Consider the following 18,217-nt stretch of genomic DNA (forward strand, 5'->3'; position numbering starts at 1 on the left):
TGTACATACATATATATATATATATAAAAGATGTAATCATTTCCAAAATTCACAATATATTTTTATCTTAAGAAATATTCTGTTTCAATGCATATTTACTGGCATTTAGCCTTTCAGAGATTCAGCAGGTTGCTGGGACTGAACACATGGCTTTCAACAGCATGTAAATCCCACTCAGTGCATTTTATTGACAATTTTAACTTTTTTTGGGACCGTAGACATCTATTCAAGGCAGATGGACTCTGTCTAAACAAGTCAGGAGTAAAATTGTTCAACTCCAACCTAATCTACTTCCTGCGTCATTCATCTGTTCCCTCTGCCAAGGACGCGAGACAAGAGGAATCACCACTGGAGGAAGACACAACACAATGTGCCAGGGGACTTCAAGAAGAATCATTTCACCCCCCACCACAAGCCATCCCTTGGATACAGCAGAGACAAGAATCAGCCTCTGTCTCCGCAGCCTGATAAGGATGTTCCTTTACAAAATGTTGCAAGCACAGATTGATATGTGCTGGGTCCAGGCTTCAAGGCTAATGATACACGTGACTGTTTCCAGGACAAGCTGGGGCCCTGTGTGATGAGAGCTTCTTCTATCTCAGTTCTAATAAGTAGTAGAAAAAGAATGGTGAATCTGCGAAGAAACAGGAAGATTTTTACTGATTGTGCAAATTTATCAAATTTAGCATTGATTCCTTGCCAGCCAAACCATGTCCCAAAAAATATTAATAATGCTTCTAGCACATTAAAGCTAGCCCTGTTAAACGTCAGGTCTTTGGCAGGTAAAAGTTTTTTAATCAATGATTTTATTATTGAGCACAAGCTTGATTTTATGTTTTTTAACTGAAACTTGGTTAGACCAAAATAACAGTGCAGCTGTTCTTATCGAGTCGACTCCTCCCAACTTTAGTTTTATGAGCGAAACTAAAATGCATAAGAAAGGAGGTGGAGTTGCCATATTGTTTAATTATTCTCGCCAATGCAAACAGATATCTTATGGACATTTTGCTTCTTTTGAATAGGTCGCTGTTCAGCTGAACTCCTCTTCTCGAGCTTTGTTTCTGAATATCTACAGGCCACCTAAATACTGTGCAAACCTTTTGGATGATTTTACTGAACTGCTGTCTACAATTTGTGTTGACTTTGACTGTGTAGTCATTGTTGGTGATTTTAACATCCATGTTGACAACCAACAGGACAGAGGGACCAAAGAACTTTGTCAGTTTCTTGATAACTATGGAATGAGTCAGCATTTGACGGAGCCCACATACAATAGGGGACACACTTTGGACTTAATCATATCAAAGGGCCTGAACATTTCCAAGGTTGTAGTGATGGATGTTGCTCTGTCTGATCATTCTCAATCTCCATGGAGAAATGCCATGTTGGTAAGAAATTAAAAAAGAGTGTCGAAACAAGTTCATTATGACATCTATAAAGAGAGACTTTGCATTTATAATTCAGAACTGAAAAATGCAAGGCGGTCCTTTCTTCTCTGACATCATCACCAAAAACAATAATAATGCACGTGCCCTGTTTGCTACTGTCGACTGGCTAACAAACCCTCCTGTGTCAGTAGCCTCTGAACTTTTATCCACCAGGGCCTGCAATGAATTTGCTTCCTTTTTCACAGAAAAAATTCACAAAATCAGACAAGCAGTCACTTTCGCCTTATCAGGTACAGGATGTTTGTTGCCCCTGCGTCCACTTAAACCTGGCGCAAATAACATGACACAATTGTATCCAATAAATCAGACATACCTGGAGGAAATCATACAACATCTAAAATCCTCCTCATGCTGCCTTGACATTCTGCCAACAGGCCTTTTCAAAAAAGTATCAGATTGTATGGTCTCAGAGCTTTTACAGATTGTTAATGCATCTTTTGTTTCAGGAGTCTTCCCACATGCCCTGAAAACTGCCATCATCAAACCACTCCTCAAAAAGAACAATTTGGACTCATCGATAGTAAATAATTACAGGCCGATATCAAATCTTCCATTCTTGTCTAAAATAATTGAAAAAAAGGTTTTTCAACAATTAAATAGCTTTCTAGCACTAAACAACTCTTTTGATGTCTTCCAGTCAGGTTTTCGACCTCACCACAGCACTGAGACTGCTCTTGTTAAGGTCTTCAATGACATCCGATTGAACACAGACAGTGGTAGAATTTCGGCTTTAGTTTTACTGGATCTCAGTGCCGCATTCGACACGGTTGACCATAATATATTACTAGACCGACTGGAAAACTGGGTGGGTATTTCTGGCATAGCACTCAGCTGGTTTAAATCCTACCTAAAAGACAGGGACTTCTTTGTGTCTATAGGTAATTGCAAATCTGAGCTGAACAAAATCACATGCGGAGTTCCCCAAGGCTCCATCTTGGGGCCTCTTTTGTTTAACATCTAAATGCTCCCACTGGGTCAGATTTTTGAGAACAACAAAATAAATTACCATAACTATGCAGACAACACACAAATTTACATAACTCTATCACCAGGAGACTACAGTCCAATACAAGCACTGAGTGAGTGCATTGAACAAGTCAATAATTGGATGTGCCAGAATTTTCTTCAGCTGAACAAAGACAAAACTGAGGTCGTAGTTTTTGGAGCCCAAAAGGAAAGATTAAAGGTCAGTGCTCACCTACAATCTGTAATGTTAAAAAGCTCGGACCAAGCCAGAAACCTTGGTGTAGTCATGGACTCTGACCTGAGCTTTAACAGCCATATTAAGACAATTACAAAGACAGCATTCTATCACCTGAAGAATATAGCAAGAATTAGAGGACTGATGTCTCAGCAGGATTTGGAAAAACTAGTCCATGCATTTATCTTCAGCCGACTTGACTACTGTAATGGCGTCTTTACTGGTCTTCCTAAAAAATTGATGAGACAGCTGCAGCTGATTCAGAATGCTGCTGGTCAATGCTGGAACTAAACATACTCCCTGCCCTACACCCATTTTCTCTCCCATAATCCCCCCTCGGCGTCAACCTCGAACAACTTTGGAAAACCATCTCCACAAACAAGACACCCACCACCTCCATCCCCTCCACGATGGAATCAGCCTCTGTCTCCGCAGCCTGATAAGGATGTTCCTTTACAAAATGTTGCAAGCACAGATTGATATGTGCTGGGTCCAGGATTCAAGGCTAATGATACACGTGACTGTTTCCAGGATAAGATGGGGCCCTGTGTGATGAGAGCTTCTTCTATCTCAGTTCTAATAAGTAGTAGAAAAAGAATGGTGAATCTGCGAAGAAACAGGAAGATTTTTACTGATTGTGCAAATTTATCAAATTTAGCATTGATTCCTTGCCAGCCAAACCACGTCCCAAAAAATATTAATAATGCTTCTAGTCTTCCTAAAAAATCGATCAGACAGCTGCAGCTGATTCAGAATGCTACTGCTAGAGTCCTCATTAAGACCAAGAAAGTGGATCATATCAGTCCAGTTCTGAGGTCTCTACACTGGCTCCCTGTCACTCAGAGAATTGATTTCAACATACTGCTGCTGGTTTACAAAGAACTAAATGGTTTAGGGCCAAAATATATTTCTGATCTTCTGCTATGTTATGAACCATCCAGACCTCTCAGGTCATCTGGATCAGGTCTGCTTAGTGTCCCCAGAGTCAGAACTAAACATGCAGAAGCAGCCTTCAGTTTTTATGCATCAAATATTTGGAACAAGCTCCCAGAAACCTGCAGGACCGCTACAACTCTGAGTTCTTTTAAAACAAAGCTTAAAACTTTCCTTTTTGCTGCTGCCTTTAATTAAACCAGATAATGATCTGATACTGCACTAGAGCTTTTACTCTTTTGTGTTTGATTCTATTTTAGCTTCTATCCTAGCTTTTATTTTTAGCTTGTTTTTATTTTCTAATCTTTAATGTTTTTATGTTTTTATGTTTTTATAACTGTTTTAATTATGTCTTAATGTTCTTTTGCACTTTGTCGCAATGTTCTTGAATGTTTATGTAAAGCACTTTGAATTTCCCTGTTGTTGAAATGTGCTATACAAATAAAGCTGGCTTGCCTTGCCTTTCAAAAACAACTTTTTCTCTGCGGTCAAAAACTGTTTGCTGTCCAGTTTGCTGCAAACAAAAAAAGACATGAACTTTTATTAACAGATATTCAGGCTTCATTAGAAAATCTAAATATAACTTTGAATATAAAAAAATAACACTCCCTACAGCCCCATTATAAACAATCATAATCTCATATATTCAGGTAACCCTAGCCCGATATGGGTGCTGTCCATGGTGCTTATTTTCCAATATAACCACATAGGGCTGGGCAATGTGGCCTAAATTTTCTATCACAATATTGATTATTTCATATCTCGATAATGATATACTGTATATCAAAATATATTATGTTTTCTGGTAATTCAATAAATAAATAGAATAAATATGAAATAATTACATACTTCAACGAATATTTATTTAGTGTTCTGATATCTACTTGTAGAAAAAAACATCACTAGGAAATGGGTGATTCCTGACCCCCTTTACTTCACCTAAAAATGAACATATTATTATTATTATTATAAATGTTATGTAATGGAACGAACAATTGACTTTCACTCTTGAAATATACGTTCTTTTTTTTCTATAGAGAATTCAATACAGTTGTTACATAAAGAATAAATGTTCCAGTTTTTCATTATAAAAATTGCAGTAAATATATACCACAGTATAAAAATAATAAAAAAATAAAATAAATTATACAACAAATAATAAGTGCAGGGAAAGGAAAATATATAAATAAATAAATAAATAAACCAAAAAAAGCAATCTAATAGTTTTTGCCCAATTATAATTTTTGAGTTTTAAGTTTTCAATAGTAGTCAAGTACATTTTAAAATTAGTATCTTGAAAAGTATAAAAGGAGGGAAGTCTTTAAACCATATAATTTTATGGATATAGTATTTTGCTAGGATATTAATCAAATGAATTATGTATATAAAAATGTAATTGTCTCCTAACATGATAATGTGTTTTGAAATCTTAAAAACATCTTGATTGCTGATAAAGTAAAAAAAATTAAAAAAAATTAAAAACTTTTTATTGGCAGATATGTATGATGTGGTATACAAGATTCAAAAGTATAATATACAGAAAAAAAACAAAAACAAGGTGTATCCAAACATCTAAACAACCCAAGCAGATAAATATGCAGTAAATATACTGTAAAACTGCAGTACGGTATCAATTAGACAGACAAGGGAAAGACACATGAGCAGGTAAATTAATACAACTGACTTAACAGGTGAGTCTCATTTATGAAGCAACACAGAGAGGTTGCTATAATATGAAAAATTAAAGGATGCCATTTCTTAGCGACATGATCATTACATCCTCTGAGTGAATATTTACATCCCAATAGGAGATTTCCAGGCAGAAAGCATTCTACAACGCTCCAAAAGAGTGGTAAAGGCAGTTATGTCCTTTTCTTATATAATTAAGATTGAAGTTGGCATTCCAAAAATTGCCAGAAGAGGGCATAGTTGTACCTTGATCTCTAGAGCAATAGTTAGAATATCAAAAACATAGCACCAAAAATGTCACCAATATATATATATATATAAACTTGATGGAAATTTATGTCTGAAATAAGTGCTGGCAAGTTAAAAAGCACATTTTGATATAAAAAAAGACAAAAGTTAGGAGTTTGTATCAATCAAGGTTTTATTTCAACAATCAGTGATTTTACAGCTGACGTCTTGATGGTGTCTGAATCAGTTTATTATATAGTAAAGTTTATTGTGATCTCACCAGAATCGTGTCGACGCTGTTTTAGGCTCTTCAAACTAAAATTACAAACAAAAACAGTTGTCAGTCGTAAATGACAGCAGAGGTGTTGTTCTCACAAAATGGGTGAATATAGTAATAAAATAAAGAAATAACAAATACAATTTACAAGTTCTCATCTTCGGTCCTACTCTCACCTATGGTCATGAGGGTTGGGTCATGACCAAAAGAACGAGGTTGTGGGTACAAGCGGCCGAAATGGGTTTCCTCAGGAGGGTGGCTGGCGTCTCCCTTAGAGATAGGGTGAGAAGCTCAGTTATCCGTGAGGGACTCGGAGTAGAGCCGCTGCTTCTTTGCGTCGAAAGGAGCAAGTTGAGGTGGTTCGGGCATCTAGTACGGATGCCCCCTGGACGCCTCCCTTGGGAGGTGTTCCAGGCACGACCAGCTGGGAGGAGACCACGGGGAAGACCCAGGACTAGGTGGAGAGATTATATCTCCACACTGGCCTGGGAACGCCTCGGGATCCCCCAGTCAGAGCTGGTTAATGTGGCCCGGGAAAGGGAAGTTTGGGGTCCCCTGCTGGAGCTGTTGCCCCTGCAACCCAAACCCGGATAAGGGATTGAAGATGGATGGATGGAAGTTCTCATCCAGTGTCTCTGAATTCATTGTTCAGTTATCTCTTTCAGTATGCCAAATAGTGAGTTGAGTGGTTTTTGTATCAGAATGACTCTCTTTTCTCTTCCTAGCTGCAACTAACAATTATTTTCATTATCAATTAATCTGCAGACCAATAAATCAATGTATTGTTTGCTCTATGAAATGTCAGAAAATAGTAAAAAAAATCACATTCACAAGGAATCCATCGGTACCAACCATGTCATACTAGCTTGTCATGAAGGAGGTTAAATAACGCTCCAAACTTACGCTAAATGTTGTCGAGGAAAAACTGTCATGGCCATTTTCAAAGGTGTCCCTTGACCTGCAGGGGTGTAACAAAGTAGGGGGCTCATCCGTGATTAAAACCACATGCAGTTTGGGGGCAAGCCATAGTCAAGTCAGCACACTGATACACTGACAGCTGCCGTTGCCTGTTGGGCTGCAGTTTGCCATGTTATGATTTTGAGCATACTTGTTATGCTAAATGCAGTACCTATGAGGGTTTCTGGACAATATTTCCCATTTTTTTGTGTTGTTAATTGATTTCCAATAATAAATATGTACATATTTTTGCATAAAGCAGCATATTTGCCCACTCCCATGTTGATAAGAGTATTACATATTCGACCAACTCCCTTTAAGGTATATTTTGAACAGATACAAAATATGAGATTAATTTGCGATAATGGCGATTAATCATGGATGATCATGCGATTAATCGTGATGAATATAATATTCCGTTTCTACCAACAGATCCCCCGAAATGTTACACACACAGAGGAAATTTCCCGCAATATGTTTTCACTTCCTGCCTTACAACAGCGTCTTCCATCATATCAATTAAAGGGTATTGATCCTATAAACGCTCCTCTCTGGAGAGGCCGGTGTAATCAAACTTCCTCTCAAATGACTCCAGAGCTGATGGAAGATGCCTGAAGGAAAGCAACCCACAGCTCTGACAAACACAAGAGTAGTACTGTGTGTGTGTTTTTTTTAGTTTGTCTTGTTGAAAGGATAGGAGGAGAAATGCATTTCAACAGGGCCCAGTCAATATAATTGAACATGATTATTGATTAAAAAACAAACTAAAAAGACCCAAAAAACAATAAAAGTAACTGAGGGGTTAAAAACTCCTTAAAAGAAATGTGCACTGACAAATAACTGCCAGTACCAATTTAAGAAAAGCTTGTTTAATTTGAAACTGTCATAAGCTGAGTTTTGTTGACGCATGTGATAGTTGCATTTATCCTCTTTATGATATTTTAACCATGTGTTGTTGTTTATCATTTGACCACCTTTAACCATATAACCATTTGATTATTTTCAACAATATTCAATTTCATTATGTCCATTCACCATTTTGAAAACTACTCGTCTTGAGTTACTTTAAAGGTGATTCATTATATTTTACTGTGTGATTTCTATGATGTGGAAGATGAAGGAATGAGGCCTTGAAAATTGAAGAGCTAAACAGTTCTTAGAAAAGATTTGATAAGAATAAGGAAGGTTTTACTTTTGAGTTTTATCTTTATGTTTTACTAGATGTGATTTTTATATCCAAAAAAACAAGCATTTTGATGTGCATTTGTAACTGCGTAGGTAAATCGCAAGTGCTTCAAACATGTAAGGTGTGTGCGTTTATCTCTCTTTTTTGTGAACTTAGCGTGCCAAGTAAAGTTCATGTTCCTGTGTTAACTGTGTGCAAGGCAGGTGCAAAAACCACAAGTTTGCAGAAGCAACAGGTAAACGGGAAAAGCAACTGTTGCAAACAGGAAAACATCTGCTTAGACAGGGTGCTTCTGTTCTGAGCTGGTGCAGAGTTGCGGGCAGAGTACATGTATATAACACATGAAGTTGAACCGCTTCGAGGCTCGCTTTCCTGATGCTCCGAGAGGTAAGTTCAGTGCTCTCCGCTCTACGGCAAACATTACTAAGATGAAGTAAATACCGAGGCCATGCTGTTATGTTATTAAAGGGAGAATCAGTGAACAGAGTTAAAGATGTAACTTTATGTTTGATTGATTGCTTTGAATAGATCGAACAGTAGGCCAGTAGTTTAATAACATAGTTTACTCCAAGTCGAGAATGGAGCCGGCTAATAGCCGAGGAGGAGTTCAGATTGGGGGTAATACGATAACAACGGGACGTTCACACTGAGAACTAGCCGTTTCTCTCGGGAGCTACGGGATCGCTAGCAACCGTGATACTGATCCTTGAGTGTTATAGGCGGCAGATTAATGAACGTGCCGTTTTTGACACTCTGAGGGCAATCGTCTTGTAAGCTCTCGGTTTATAAATAAAATAGGCGGTAGAAGGTATTGAAACAACTCATAGAAATAGGATCATAGTGGTAGAGGTCTTTCTGACGCTTGTTTTAACAGTCTCTAATTTTAGTTTAGGTTGTCTATATAAACAGTATATACACATGCTGTAGCAAAAAAAAAGAACATACAGTTGTATTTCAGTGGCTTTAAGATAGCATGAACCCGTTTTAGATAATAACTGAATATCCAGTACAGTGTATTTGTATATGTGTTTTTAATTAAAAACTATAAAGCTCAACTTCTTCTTTCACCTCTTTTCCTGTTGACAAAACTCAAACTGCATGTTCTGTGTGATGGAGATTCTCCTGTGTGCAATCATTAGGCTCACAGACTGGCTTTTTTTCAATGCTTGAGTCTTTTAATTGTGTAGAAGATAAGAAAAACACTCCAGAATGAAAAGGCCAAACAGGCAACATTCATTAAGTAGTTTAACAGTTACAGGAAAGAAGTATAGATCACTACATGCAAGAGGCTACAGATGATGAAGACACAGATAATCACACATCCACCCAACACTCCTGTGGTTGTGATAGGTACTGCATGTTTCTCTCTTATCCAAAGAGATATCATGGCTTTTTGGCGCAGACAAACGGCCATAGGCGAGAGCAAGGCTGGTCGTCAAATTTCTTCTGAGCTGTAAAAAGACATAGGGAGTTATTAAAGGGACTGTATGTAACTTTTTACACGTATAAATTATTTTTTATTTCAAATGAGGGAACAGGTTGTAGCCCAACTTAAAAAAAATGACAACTTTCTGTGTTTCCTCTGTCAGCCTGTAGACTGCTTTTAATGTGTAATATATATATTTACCTCCATGGTTCATCACCAGACAGCCTGTATTACCATTGCCATCAGGCTGTCCTCGAGCCCAGTAGTTGAAATTAAAAGGTGTACCATCACTCCAGAATCAAGTACCAGTCTAAAAGATTAGAATACAATATAATACAATAGACAGTATGGTTTAAACACGCTTTTTAGTTTGTTGCTTTACATTGTGTTTAATCAGTGACATACCTGTTGTGAATCGGAGCCTCCGAGCCATGTCAGTGGATAATTATGAGTGACAGTCTGTATCACATTCTGAATCAAGTTATACTCCTTGAAGCTGTGGACTGATGCTAGGATTCCACCATGGTGCTCACAATATTTCTATAAAGGACAGAGAGAGTGGAGTTATAGAATATGTCAATTAACAACATGTGTAACAGCAGAATGGACGCAGCGTAGAAGCGCTCTGCACTGAACAGCTGATTACCTCAGCATTAGCCCAGGTCATGAGTGTTGGAACGTAAAGGAAACAGCGACCACTGGAATCAGTCCAATCACTGAAGCAAGGTGAAGACCACTTGAACACGTGACTCTTCACTGAAAACACAATTAGAAAAGATCTGAACAAGGATTATCAGAGCGTTTTCACTTAAAACGGCTGGAAATGGAGCTGAAGAGAGTGAGAACAGTTAAGTTTCAGCCGTAAAACCGAAACAACGAGGTGAAAGACACTTTCAGTGATCTCATCATCTCAAATCATCTACCTGTCTCTTAGACCCCATTCCTAATGGCATTGGACAAAAGACTTGTCACTGTACCTGTCTTGTTAGATCTTCTTATAAAAAGCGTCTCGAGATAAATTCTGTTATGATTTGACGCTAATTAAAAATAAATTGAATTTCATTTAATTTTGCAGAGCTGATCATAAGAATGACTATATTCATTTGCACAATGCATTTCTGTAAAAAATCTGAACAAATACCAACTCACCTTCTGGAATGAGCAGTCCTGTCTTCTCAACAAGCTTTGCCTCTGGAACAGCTGGAGGTTTGACACACACACACACACACACACACACACACACACACACACACACACACACACACACACACACACACACACACACACACACTTAGTGACTCGGTTAATGTGCTGCTGTCACTCTACATTCACAATAACTGCTGCCCTACGTTAACACTCACAAGCAGCTCTGGTCAGAGCCATCACGGCACAGACGAGTAGAGACACAGTCAGCATCTTCATGGTTGAGAAAATGATGATGATGATGGTGATCTTTAACAAAGAGAAACAGACATGTTAGTTATACTTCTGAAGAACATGAGGACTAGAGTCCATTAGAGGAAGAAGAGATGATGATAAGAGAGATGAAGCCGACCTTCTGCAGGATTATCTTCTTTCTTGTCTGTCAGCTTGTAGCTTCAGTCTTCCTGTGTGGAGGTGCTGAACAAGAGAAACACCAGCTCTTATATACTGTGAATTATCTATCCATCTTTGTTTTAAATAAATATCTCAACGTACTCCACCCCTGTGATCATATCGATGGCTACAGTATTTGTACAGGGTCATCAGAAGACCACTTGCCACTCTGTTGTTTTCTTTAATAGATAAACAAAGTTTGAGCGATGAGACGGTGAAATTCTTCTCTTACTTGGCAGAGAAATGGTGAAGCTTGACACATAAGATTGAAACATAGATATTAAAGTATCATATCAAATGATGAAGTGAAACACATCAGGTACAGTGTAGTGGACTGACCTTTCAGCCCCAAGGCCCAAGAGGAGCTGCAGATGTCCAGGTGCAAAATGTTTGTAACTGTATTCAGGTGGAGCAGGGTGTTGCTGAAAAAGACCATCCGTTCTCATTTACACCTTCCGTGGGTAAATATAAGCTGAAAAATATTGGCAATGGTTGTTATCTTTAGGATTCATATTCAAACATCCTTTTCTGGAAATTCTACTGAACTAGGGAACAGATCCAAAACAATCAAATAAAGGAGCCACGTCACACTACAGTGTAGAGGCAGGGTCACCTTTACTGGATGGGTTAAAACATTTTTCACCAGGAATTACAGTGAGAATAATAATAGTACTAAGCTAGTCATTATGAGGTAGAAGTTTTTCCAATAATCATGGAGTAATATCAGTGTAATACATTCATAATAATCCAATACCAATAGAACAACACAAATTATTGCCAGAACATGCCGAAATTCTTTCTTGACCAAATGCTCGATTCGGATTGGTCAATCACGGCGGTCTGTAGTTTCTCTACAACAGTCCGTTGCTATGGGTGCAGCTCTGATGTCGGACTCTGGCGGATCGTTTTCGTGTCAAAATATTGATTTCTTCAGTAAGTAGCTGTGTAATAAGCGGGATAATGTTAGCGGGTCGTTGTTGTGAAAGAATCCCCTTCAGGGCGATGAGAGTGTCGGGGATTCTTTCACAACAACGACCGGCTCGCTGTACATTATCCCTTACACATTAATATTAACAAAATACTGTTATCATATGAAACCAGAAAACCTAAGGGATCCATCGCTACCAACCATGTCATGCTAACATCTGTAGAAGTAATCCCTTTTTAACTATATAAAAATGTGATAAACAATGATAAAAGTATTAATCCTATAACCCTGTGTTTATTACTGAAACAGCATACAATCATAGTGCTGCTGCATAGACCCCCAATGCTGTAACTCACAGCTGTAGTGATGTAATGCTTGTAATGAACTCAAATCACCTCGCAGCTGCAAGGGGCCCAAAACAAAGAATCTGTCTCTGACATAAAGGATGTCGGGGAGGCACCTAGATCATATGTATGGTATAGGGTATATGCTGATTAGTAAGATATTTTGACAGAGACCAGTAGAAGTGAAGAATATTAAAATGTATGATGGCAGGATAGGAGGGATGAGTTCTTTGTTCCAAGTATATAAGGTTATGATGTAAAGCCCACGGACAGTAATGTCCGGACCGGCTCGGGTTTTGGTTGTGTTTGTGTCTGTTGATATTAAACACAATGAAAACTCTGCTTCTTGCAATATTCTTGTACAGCATCAAGTGATTCATTTGAGTAACCTGTGTTGACTTTCTGACACCATTAAAATTGAACATTGAAGAAAATTGAACTGAGATCTCAGCCGTTCCAGGCCCAAGGCTTGAGATTTCAAGACTCAACACATCCTCCATCACATCGTGTTGTAAAAAGTTTTGCGTGTATTAATTTGCAATCATGAGACTCACAGACTGGCTTTTTTTCAATGCTTGAGTCTTTTAATTGTGTAGAAGATAAGAATAACACTCCAGAATGAAAAGGCCTAAAAGGCTACATTCATTAAGTAGTTTAACAGTAACAGGAAAGAAGTATAGATCACTACATGCAAGAGGCTACAGATGATGAAGACACAGATAATCACACATCCACCCAACACTCCTGTGGTTGTGATAGGTACTGCATGTTCCTCTGTTATCCAAAGAGATATCATGGCTTTCTGGCGCAGACGAACGGCTTTGTGACATAGCAAGGCTGATCGTCAAATTTCAGTTCATCTGTAAAAAGACAGAGGGAGTTATTTAGGGATAAATTGTCTGCTTTCTCAGACAATCAATGAACCATAAAAACTATGTATCTAATGAGGCCAAATACTAAATATTTTAAAATTTTGCACAAAAACTAGAGGACACAGAATTTTTTTTAGAGGTTTATCAATAAATACATATATATATATAAGCCCTACACTGAGTCTTGCTGTGCATTCATGGAGTACTTAAAGTGACTGATTGGGGTGGAACTAGGGATGTCCATAATTAACCGTTTAACTGTTAACCAACATTAAACATTTTAATCGATTAACGCTATCGGTTAAAACGGTTAAAAGCAATGTTAATAATTAACTCAAAAGCTGAGCGGCTCAGAGGAGCGGCTCGTCACCTTAAGAGGCGGAGCCGGAGTTGCAGGATACAGGAAGTCGGCTCCGGTCTCTCCAGCTTGCTTGAGTGGAGCGGAGGAGTTGTAGTTTCATAGCATTTATTCACCGACAAATAAACTGTACACACACTGTCTGCTACACCTACGTGGGACTCAGTTGTCTGTTGTCCTGATACAACGCAGCTGGTACACCGCTGCATGCAAGGCACAAATCTTGTCGGTTAACGGTTAAAACCGGTTAACGAGGGTCGGTTATCGGTTAAGAACATTTTTCAAAATTAGCATCCCTAGGTCGAACGATATGTTTTTTTCAGGATTGATACCGACTATTAGCAATCAGGGAGACCGATAACCAATATTGTGAACCGATACACATTTGCAGTGAAAATGAAAATATTGGCTTAAAAAATGGGAACAACATCAACTCCAACCCAAAACTTTGAAGCAGAAAAGTTCAAATTTGATATTTTATAACTTTATGACTGACTCCATCAAATGCTTTGCACAAACCTTCACCTGCCTGGCCAAGCTAAAGAGGAAGTGGTTTCAGTGTGCCAATTTGTCTTGAAGCCAATGGAATGATATATTGTCAGTTGTCCAATAGTTAGTTTAATGTGCCTTGTCCGTTGGAAACCAACCTACCGACCATTATCATCACTTGTACTGATGTCTGCATTGATAATTCTTTAACCATAACCCTGCTAAGACCTCAGGAAAAATCCTTTCTCACGCTCTATATATATATTTACCTGAATAGTTCATCACCAGACAATGTCCAGTCCCATTATTATTATCAGGCTGTCCTCGATCCCAGTTGTCGTACAAAAAAGGTTTACCATCAATCCAGAACCAGGTACCCTCCTAGAAGATCAGAATACAATAGACAGTATGGTTTAAACACTCTTTTTAATTTGTTGCTTTACATTGTGTTTAATCAGTGACATACCTGTTGTGCATCAGTGCCTCCGAGCCATGCCTCTGTATCGTTCGAAGTGACACTATGTACCACATTCTGAATATTGTTGTACTGATCGCGGTTGTTCGCTGATGGAAGGTTTCCACCATAGTCCTGACAATGTCTCTATAAAGGATAGAAAGAGTGGAATGGTGTGGAGACACACAAATGACACATTACATATCAAGTAATGCAAAGACAGAAATATGTCAATTAACAACATGTGTAACAGCAGAATGGACGCAGCATAGAAGCATTCTGCACTGAACAGCTGATTACCTCAGCATCAGCCCATTTCATGCGATTTGGAATGTAGAGGAAACAGTGACCACTCCACTCAGTCCAATTAGTGGGGCAAGGTAAGGACCTCTTGACCATGTGACTCTTCACTGAAAAAACATTTAGAAAAGGTCTGAACATGGAGGCACCAATGTAGATTTGAGTGAAAACAGAAAAGTTTCAGCTGTGAAACCAAAACAACGAGGTGAAAGACACTGTGCAGAGCTGAACTCACCTTCTTGAATGAGCGGTCCTGTCCTCTCACCTGGCTCTGCCTCTGGAACAGCTGGAAATTTGACACAGCATTTAGTGACTCGGTTCATGTGCTGCTGTTACTCTACGTTCACAATAATAGCATGCAAACGCTATTTGCTCCCTATTCATTCCAGTGAAGAAGGACAACACGTGGTTACTTCCGGTTGTAAACTAACTGAATAATCAGCAAAATGCGTGTAAAGTATGAAAAGTAAAAGTATTCATCGTGCAGTAAAATGTTCCGTGTCAGTGTTTTACTATTATTTATGATGTTTCTGGATTAATATTACTGCTGCATTAACGTGTATGTTGCATTTTTATGGAGCTTTTTTCCTATCTTTACTCAGGTCTTTCAATTTGAGAACATGACTCATTGATTTCACGATCAGATTTTGCAATGCTTTCCCTCAAAACCCTGTCCTCGCACTCAAATAGCCCCTACTCGCGCTTAAATTTGTTCTGCTTCTGCTCAAACTGTATGCTTGCACTCAAGATATATTGTTGCTTGCACAGATTTCATGCACTCCAGCTTCAGCCCTTGTCCTCACACTCAGGCTGTCACACTCTACATTTGTAAATCCACACTCTTGCTTCTGTTTGATTTTCCTTTACTTTATTAATGTATTTATTTTTATGAATTTCAAAATGTATTTATTTATTTTCTATTTATTTATTTATATTTGCATTCATTTTTAATTTATTTTTAAATGTGTGTATTAGTTTGTGTATTTATGCATTTAATTCTGCACGATTTTCCCATTGCATTGATCCCTTATTTATTTCTTATTTGTTTCTGTATTCTTTTCTTTATACATTTATTTGCATATTTCTTACTACAGTGAAGAAATGCAAAGGGAAAATCATGCAGAAATAATTACATAAATACACACATTTAAAAATAAATATAAAAAATAAATAAAAAAGTAAATAAATAAAAGAGTACGCCAGTCTATGAACTGATTCGATACCAGGGTACAGCTGTGACTAATGGCCATTGTATTTTTATTTAAAAGCTTTTACTATGAAGCAGCAAAATCAGGAAATGTTGGGTTTTCATCACCAGCAGCTACAAAGTACAAAGGTACTGAGAGCTGAACACACAACGTCTTTCTCACTGGTCTCCTGCACGCTTGTTTGTGGGGGGTTACTAAATAGCAAGCTGCTAAAATCTGTTAAACAAGGTACAAGGATGTACGTAAAAGAGTACAAATACTTGCAAGAACTGAACCTGAACCGCAACTTCAGGTATCGGAACATCTCCAGCTGTAGATGTTTAAGGCTGTGCTAATTTTAACTCCTTTATATAAACTGTTGGATAAGACAAATTGTAATCTGTAAAGTAAAAAGTACAAGATGTACAAGTCAACACTCACAAGCAGCTCTGGTCAGAACCATCACGGCACAGACGAGTAGAGAAACAGTCAGCATCTTCGTGGATGAGATGATGATGATGATGATGGTCAAAATGATCTTCAACAAAGAGAAACAGACGTGAGAGTTATACTTCTGAAGAACGTGAGGACTAGAGTCCATTAGAGGAAGTAGAGATGATGATAAGAGAGATGAAGCTGACCTTCTGCAGGATTATCTTCTTTCTTGTCTCTCAGCTTGTAGCTTCAGCCTTCCTGTGTGGAGGTGCTGAACAAGAGAAACACCAGCTCTTATATACTGTGAATTATCTAAATCTTTGTTTTCAATAAATATCTCAACGTACTCCCCCCTTGTGATAAAATCAATGGCTACTGTATTTGTACAGGGTCATCAGAACACCACTTGCCACTCTGTTGGTTACTTTGATAGATAAACAAAGTTCGAGCAATGAGACGGTGAAATTCTTGTCTTTCTTGGCAGAGAAATGGTGAAGCATGACACCTAAGATTGAAACATAGATATTAAAGTATCATATCAAATGATGAAGTGAAACACATCAGGTACAGTATAGTTCTCTCAACAACAACAACCAGAATCAACGTCCTCTAGTTACTCTAGATAATAAAATAAAGAGACGGAGATCTAAAACTGTCATCAGACTATCAGAGGTAAGTGAGAGTGGACTGACCTTTTAGCCCTAAGGCCCAAGAGGAGCTGCAGATGTTCAAATGCAAAATGTTTGTAACTGTATTCACGTGGAGCAGGGTGCTGCTGAAAAAGACCATTCGCTCTCATTTATACCCACCGTGTGTAAATACAGGTTGAAAAATAATTTCAATGGCTGTTATCTCTATGATTCGCATTCATACTTCCTCGTCTAGAAATTGTACTGAACTAGGGAACAGATCCAAAACAAACAAATAAAAGAGCCACGTTTGAAAAGACAACACAAGGTAATTACAGTCACACACACACCACAGTGTAGAGAAACGGTCACCTTTACTGGATAGGTCAAAAAAATATTTCATGGGGAATTATAGTGAGAATAATAATAGTACTAAGCTAGTCATTATGGGGTAGAATTTGTCACAATAATGATGGAGTAATATCAGTGTAATACATTCATAATAATCACAAGGAAATTCTAGAAGAAGACAAAATTATTGCCAGAAAATGCTGAAATTCTTTCTTGACCAAATGCTAATTTTAGCTTAAAAAACATTACCTTGTTATTATAATTAATAACAATTATTATTAACTGTTAAAATAAAACATGTTTATTCCATACACACACATATATATGTACATACATATATATATATATATTTAAAAAATATAGAAAAAAAGATGTAATCATTTCCAAAATTCACAATATGTTTTTATCTTAAGAAATATTCTGTTTCAATGCATATTTACTGGCATTTAGCCTTTCAGAGATTCAGCAGGTTGCTGGGACTGAACACATGGCTTTCAACAGCATGCAAATCCCACTCAGTGCATTTTATTGACAATTTTAACTTTTTTTGGGACCGTAGACATCTATTCAAGGCAGATGGACTCTGTCTAAACAAGTCAGGAGTAAAATTGTTCAACTCCAACCTAATCTACTTCCTGCGTCATTCATCTGTTCCCTCTGCCAAGGACGCGAGACAAGAGGAATCACCACTGGAGGAAGACACAACACAATGTGCCAGGGGACTTCAAGAAGAATCATTTCACCCCCCACCACAAGCCAGCCCTTGGATACAGCAGAGACAAGAGGAGACGTCCTCCTCCTCGCTTGTCACCCTTTTTCCCTCCTCCCCCCTCTTTGAGTTCACTGACCACATGAAGGAGCTGGTCAATGCTGGAACTAAACGTACTCCCCGCCCTACACCCATTTTCTCTCCCATAATCCCCCCTTGG

At 38.1% G+C, this 18,217-nt stretch overlaps 2 protein-coding genes and 1 pseudogene across 2 annotated transcripts in view; all 3 read right to left on the reverse strand.

The window, feature by feature from the left end:
- LOC141760559 (ladderlectin-like) overlaps positions 1 to 18,217 on the reverse strand; it is a 138,884-nt gene that overhangs the window by 94,161 nt on the left and 26,506 nt on the right. The window lies entirely within an intron of this gene.
- Positions 9,303 to 10,767, reverse strand: LOC141761216 (type-2 ice-structuring protein-like; annotated as a pseudogene).
- Positions 12,776 to 16,411, reverse strand: LOC141760560 (ladderlectin-like). The gene is made up of 6 exons (XM_074623457.1): positions 16,315 to 16,411; positions 14,922 to 14,972; positions 14,687 to 14,796; positions 14,399 to 14,533; positions 14,202 to 14,313; positions 12,776 to 13,073 (listed from the first exon to the last, which is right to left on the reverse strand). Exons 1-6 carry the CDS (start codon positions 16,367 to 16,369, stop codon positions 13,006 to 13,008), a joined length of 531 nt encoding a protein of 176 aa, XP_074479558.1. The 5' UTR covers positions 16,370 to 16,411; the 3' UTR covers positions 12,776 to 13,005.

Source organism: Sebastes fasciatus, chromosome 22 (genome assembly GCF_043250625.1).
Source record: "Sebastes fasciatus isolate fSebFas1 chromosome 22, fSebFas1.pri, whole genome shotgun sequence".
In the NCBI taxonomy this organism is placed as follows: Eukaryota; Metazoa; Chordata; class Actinopteri; order Perciformes; family Sebastidae; genus Sebastes; species Sebastes fasciatus.